Source organism: Chiloscyllium punctatum, chromosome 19 (assembly GCF_047496795.1).
Source record: "Chiloscyllium punctatum isolate Juve2018m chromosome 19, sChiPun1.3, whole genome shotgun sequence".
In the NCBI taxonomy this organism is placed as follows: Eukaryota; Metazoa; Chordata; class Chondrichthyes; order Orectolobiformes; family Hemiscylliidae; genus Chiloscyllium; species Chiloscyllium punctatum.
The window spans coordinates 47995243-48001245 of NC_092757.1; the positions used below are offsets into that span (position 1 = coordinate 47995243).

General features: G+C 39.5%; 1 protein-coding gene across 1 annotated transcript in view; it reads right to left on the reverse strand.

Annotated features, from left to right (window-relative positions):
• styxl1 (serine/threonine/tyrosine interacting-like 1) overlaps positions 1-5812 on the reverse strand; it is a 29348-nt gene extending 23536 nt beyond the window's left edge. The window contains exon 1 of the mRNA XM_072589206.1: positions 5611-5812. Within this exon, the coding sequence (XP_072445307.1) occupies positions 5611-5713 (103 nt within the window). The 5' untranslated portion in view covers positions 5714-5812. The remainder of the gene's footprint in view (positions 1-5610) is intronic.
• Positions 5813-6003: the final 191 nt, after the last annotated feature.

Genomic DNA, 6003 nt, shown 5'->3' on the forward strand with positions numbered 1-6003 from the left:
GTTGAGTTGTTCTTTATAAACTGACAAAATATAAAAGGAGTGTTTCCATTTAAATAAATAGTTCAGTTTGAAATGTCAATTTGAAATGTTCCAATTAATTTAAACTTAAGAAAGAGAAAAAAAAGCCATTTTCATTTCCAATCACCACTTTGGATAAGTTAGATTCCAAGTGTGATAAAGAAAGAAAGAAAAACTTAAAGAGTTAGCTATTCCCTAGAGTAGAAACATTTAATTATATTTTATACTTGTATAAAAGATGTCCATCATAAATGTAGGCCCATTCTGCATAATTATGTGACTGTAATTTAAGTTGGATGTTTGTCTTTTGTAAAATAATTCACTTGATCTTTCCAACATTAAACCAAGTCTCAAGAAATGCTCCAATGTTTTCTGTAGCCTAAGATGAGACATTATTGTGATTGCTTGCAACCTATTTTCTCAGCACCATCCTGAAAAAGGCATTCAGAAGAACGATTGCAATATATAAGAACTAAAATAATACAGGGGAAGCATTCTAAGAAAGATTCAAGCACACGCAGACTGGTTGAAGATATTTAGCAAATTAAAGACTAATGGTGTTGATGATATTTGAGCAGTAGGCTTAGTAGGGACATAACAAAAACAAAATTCACTAACTCACAAATAGCCTGTCCGCACACAATGATATCAATGTTGAATACAAATTTATCCTGTGTGGATCAAATCAGCCAATATTACCTCCTCCTCTGTTAGCTGAAAATAAAAGCTGCATATGACTCACTGACAAACGCATCTGAAAAATAATTGGTTTTGGAAATAAATGTGAATATGCCTGGGGATGAGTTTTTATTATGTCTTCCAATTTACACCATTTTGGTCCCTATGTTAACATTCTGAAATCTTTCCAGAGGCACTTGGTCTGGTTACCTGAGAATAAAGCAGCAATGAGATATGATTTTTATTGACTCAGTGTCTCACTATCTGTGTGCTAAAAAAAACGCTTCTCATAAATGAATAACTTCTATTGAGTATCTGTTACATGAGTTATGTGACTAAAATTTCATTTTAGAAAACTAAAGTGAGAAGGTACTTTTAAAGGCAAACCTTTGACTAATGTGAATTACTTCTTTGCTGAAATAAAGGCAAGTTCCTAAGGTAGCCTGACTGATGTTGTGTCAATGAACTTCTAGAAAATGTTTGTAAAGTTGAAGACCATGGGATTAAAACGGCAATAGCTGTAAGGTTATAAAATTGGCTAAGAGTGAGACAGAGTAGAGAACAATAATCAATCATTGTTTTCAGTCTGGTGTTCAGTGTGCAGTGTTGTACCCCAGGGCCCAGTATTGGTTTCACAGCTTAATTGAGGATACAGGGCATAACTTCATAGTGTGCAGATGTCACAAAACTCAGAAATGTAGTGAACTATGAAAAACACAGTTACCATTTTCAGGAGGGGCAGAGATGTATTTTACATTCCTCAACAGCTGTGATGAGGATGAGGGTCATGTAAAATCTAGCAGGAGATCTCACCATTGTTTACCCACCCACCCTGACCTGCTTGAACTTTTTATGGGTGTGGGGAGACTTCAAGAAGCCCACCTGCCATTCGTCCTATTGACGAGTACTTAAGGGCTTCATCCAGCCACCACTGTCACAGCATGGAAAGGTCTATGTCATACAGTTTTGGGTGTGCGCACTAGTGTCAAGCAAAGCAAAACAACTCTTTGTCCAATTCTCCTTCCTCAACTGTTAAAGTCATTTAATTCTTAGAGCCTCCCCACAATGTTTTTTAAACATGGACCTCCGTCAAAACTCTCAATCTCAACTTGCTGAGATCCCTGACATCAAAATAACTGAGCTTCTTGGCATGGTGCGACTGTATAGCTCCAAATGCAGGGAATGAGAATTTAAGATGCAGCAGTGTACAGGTGACAGTGAAAGTCATTGATGCAACGGATATGAAATGGATAATCTTGGCAGTGAATAGGATATGTGTTTTTGTAACTAGGAATCAAATGGACAAGGAAAGATAATGCTGGGTACAGTTAAAAATGATGGCATCAGCAACTTTAACTAGATAAATCTCAGTTTTGTTGGTAGGGTGAAAGTAGACTCAGGGGATCTGAACAGAAAGTTGTGGGAGAGATATTAGCAGGGTGGAAACCATATATTTAAATCATAATATTATCATCATATTATCCAAATAGCTGCCCAGAAATACTGCCATTACCTTTGGAGGCCTATGTTTCCCTTGTCCCAAACCCATCCATGCTGATTCGTTTAAAACCTCTCTTTAGCCTTGTATATTCAATTTTCCAGGAACTCAGTCACAGCATAGTTTAAGTGAAGCTCATCCTCAGGAAAGTTCCCTCTCCCCCCTCCCTGAGTACTTCTGTCAGCGCCCATGACCTGAAATCTATTCCTCCCAGACCAATCTATGAGCCACGCAGTTAACTCCTTGACTTTATTTACCCTTGCCCATAATTCAGGCAGTAATCTTGAGATTATTTCCTTGAAAGTTCTGCTCTCTCATTTAGCTTCTAAGTGTTCAAATTATTTCAGAAAAGACTCATTTCTACTCTTGTCGATGTCATTGGTACCAATGTGGATGTCAACAACTGGATCCCACCCCTCCCACTCCAAGTTTCTTTACAGCCAGAGAAAATGTCCTTGACCCAGGCACTGGGCAGGCAATGCTGCCTTTCAGACTCAGACTCAGGATCACTGAAGACATTAAGATCTATTCCTCTCATTATACTGTCTTCAATCACTATTATGTTCCTATTTAGAGTCATAGAGTCATAGAAATGTACAGCATGGAAACAGACCCTTCAGTCCAACCTGTCCATGCCAACCAGATATCCCAATCCAATCTAGTCCTACCTGCCAGCACCCGGCTCATATCCCTCCAAACCTTTCCTATTCATATACCTATCCAAATGCCTCTTAAATGTTGCAATTGTACCAGTCTCCTCCACTTCCTCTGGCAGCTCATTCCATACCCGTACCACTCTCTGTGTGAAAAAGTTGCCCCTTTATATCTTTCCCCTCTCACCCTAAACCTATGCCCTCTAGTTCTGGACTCTCTGACCCTAGGGAAAAGACTTTGCCTATTTATCCTATTCATTCCCCTCATAATTTTGTAAGCCCGTATAAGGTCACCCCTCAGCCTCCAATGCTCCAGGGAAAACAGCCCCAGCCTGTTCAGCCTCTCCCTATAGCCCAAATCCTACAACCCTGGCAACATCCTTGTAAATCTCTTCTGAATCCTTTCAAGTTTCATAGCATCTTTCCGATAGGAAGGAGACCAGATTGCACACAATGTTCCAACAGTGGCCAAACCAATGTCCTGGACAGCTGCAACATGACCTCCCCAACTCCTGTACTCAGTACTCTGACCAATAAAGGAAAGCATACCATTTGAATAGCTGCCTGTACCACAGTGCTATGATCATTTGCTCATCCACCCTCCAGTCCCTACTCTTGTGTACATGAGCATGATTGTCCTTCCACCACACTCACTAGTATAATGATATATTGGCTTGCTGAATTTATAGAGTCTTATGGTTGATGTGTGATTGATAGTGTGAGAAATTCTCATGGAAGTGCTCAGTTTGGCTTCTTGTCTTGGCGGGACACAGGCTGTCTCATGGAAGTCAAGAACCTAGATAGCACAGCCATTTCAGACAACCTGGAGGATTTTTCACAATTTCACCAGCAATCACATTGAACCAGCCAACTTTCTATTTGCACAAAATTATGAGCAGTTAACTTGAAAGTAAAGCTTCACAAATATATTATCTTCTGCATTACAGCTGCTTGTAATAAATCTATAAAACCAGTTCTTTGAAATAAACTGGACATTTTAACTAACATGAGCCTGAATAATCAGCTCAAGGGCAGCATTTATGTTGGTCATATTTGCACATTGGCCTGAGTGAAAGTTGTCAAGTGGTGAGACACTCCCTTTCTCCTACCACAAAACTGACAATTTGACTTTCCAAATGCTTGCGTTCAGGAACTCCTTTGCAGTGTTTTGTACAGAAAACAAAGAACACACAAACCCAGAGACAATAAGGATCAGCATGATATGGCTGGAATAGCCACTTTATTCACCTGTATTGTTAGATTTATTGAGGCCAGGCCAATCAGTTTATCAGTTGGGCAGATAAAATCTACATTATCTTTATATGAAAGGTCAGGCCAAAAAAGATAAACCAAGTGGTGGATCCTTATTTTAAACAATAATCCTTGAATATGCTTTAAGCATTAACATTTGAATATCTTCCCATGTATCACTCCAGGTTTTACATATCAAACCATATGTTTTAGGAGAAATAATATAAATTATCAGCTGAGTAGTCTGGCCAATTTGTTTTGGATGAGGGACAAGCATCTCAAATTTTAGAATATTCTTCTTCCTCAGTTCATTGCCTGAAAACGGATTCATCCATACTGCTGCATTCTCCACCTTTCATAGGGCAAAGAGGCATGCTCTGAATCCACCACTTCTGGAATGGGGACTGAACTCAGTGTGTTGCCACCAAACTGGTGGACACTGTCCATCCAATTAACTGAATCAACTTGACCCCAAAGAGGCAGAGTTGATGAGGTACATATATCTTTACAGCTTGTTGTAGCCTGGAGCTATTGTTAGTGATGTTAGAGATTCCAATTTCTTTTCATCATGTGGAACAAGCAGGAATCTTCTTCATTCTTACTGCCTGCCATTGGCCTATGCTGGAAGGATTAACAAATTGTTACTTTACATGTTTGATCACATTATCAATGTGCCTTCCATTGCCATCTAATCATGGAATGAGACTTGAACTAGGGGCTTCTGGTTCTACCTACAGCACCAGACAACCACCTCAAATTTTAAAATGTCTCCTCTAAATTAAGGGGTTCTGTTCTAACTGTGAATTGGGATTGTACTAAATTTCTAAGTAGAGACAGACCCATGTGAGCTAGTTACCCTGGGAAAAGAAATCCAGACTGAAACCTATTGAAAAGCAAATTACACTTTTCCAACTTCAATATATAAAAATCTGAAGATTGAGATACAGTGAGAGAGAGAGAGAGAGAGAGAAGCAGTTACAGCTATGAAGAACATAAACCACTAACTCTTCTGTCATTACATCTCTCATCCTAGTTATAATCTCTTCCAAACTCTTTCATCAGGCAGAACATACAAAAAGTTAAACACATAAACCAACTGGTTTAAGAACAGCTTCTTTCCCACTGTTATTAGACTTCTGGATGGACATCTCAAATTTCAAAACTCATGTTGATCTTGCTTTTGTGCACCTCCTTTGCAGCCTAATTTTGTATTTCTCTCTGTTCAATCATCCAATGATCTTTGTATGTCATGATCTTGCCTGTATTGCACACCAAATAGGTACATGACAATAATAAATCAAATCAAATTTCTCCTGTGCTCTTACCGTACTACAGCGTTTAATTTTGTTCTTAACTTACCCAGACCTTGTTTGATATCTGTTATTTTTCATTCTTTTCCCTATTCTTTTAACAGACCACTAATGGTGCAAAGCCCTCCTTTCTGCACTCTAATATGTTCCCAATACATTTCATTGTGATGACTTCAGTCTCCCTGCAGTGGTCTTTACTCACCAACTAAATAGAGGTAAATAGGCTCTGTTAACCTGGAGTACTTTGTGTATTGATTCAATAAATTATAGAGCTCTGTGGCTTCACAAAAGATGATTCCAGCCATCACAATAGTAAAGGAGAAAATAACTGGGTGCTGAATATTAACTTCTAATTCTTTCGATTGCTGCAGTCTCTCAGTGGCTTCTTAGTTACGGAAGGCTCCGCGTCGTATCCAGGAAATGACCTCACGGACGAGGGTGGGGTTCCGTTGCCAATACCCTCTCTGATTGACAGTGAGGTCCAGCCAAACCGGAAGGGTACGCCGTGACAGTCTCCACCAATCACGGACGAGGGGCGGGCGCTGGGTCTTGCCGGTCAACCAAACGCCGTGCTTGTCACGTGATACTCCAGCCA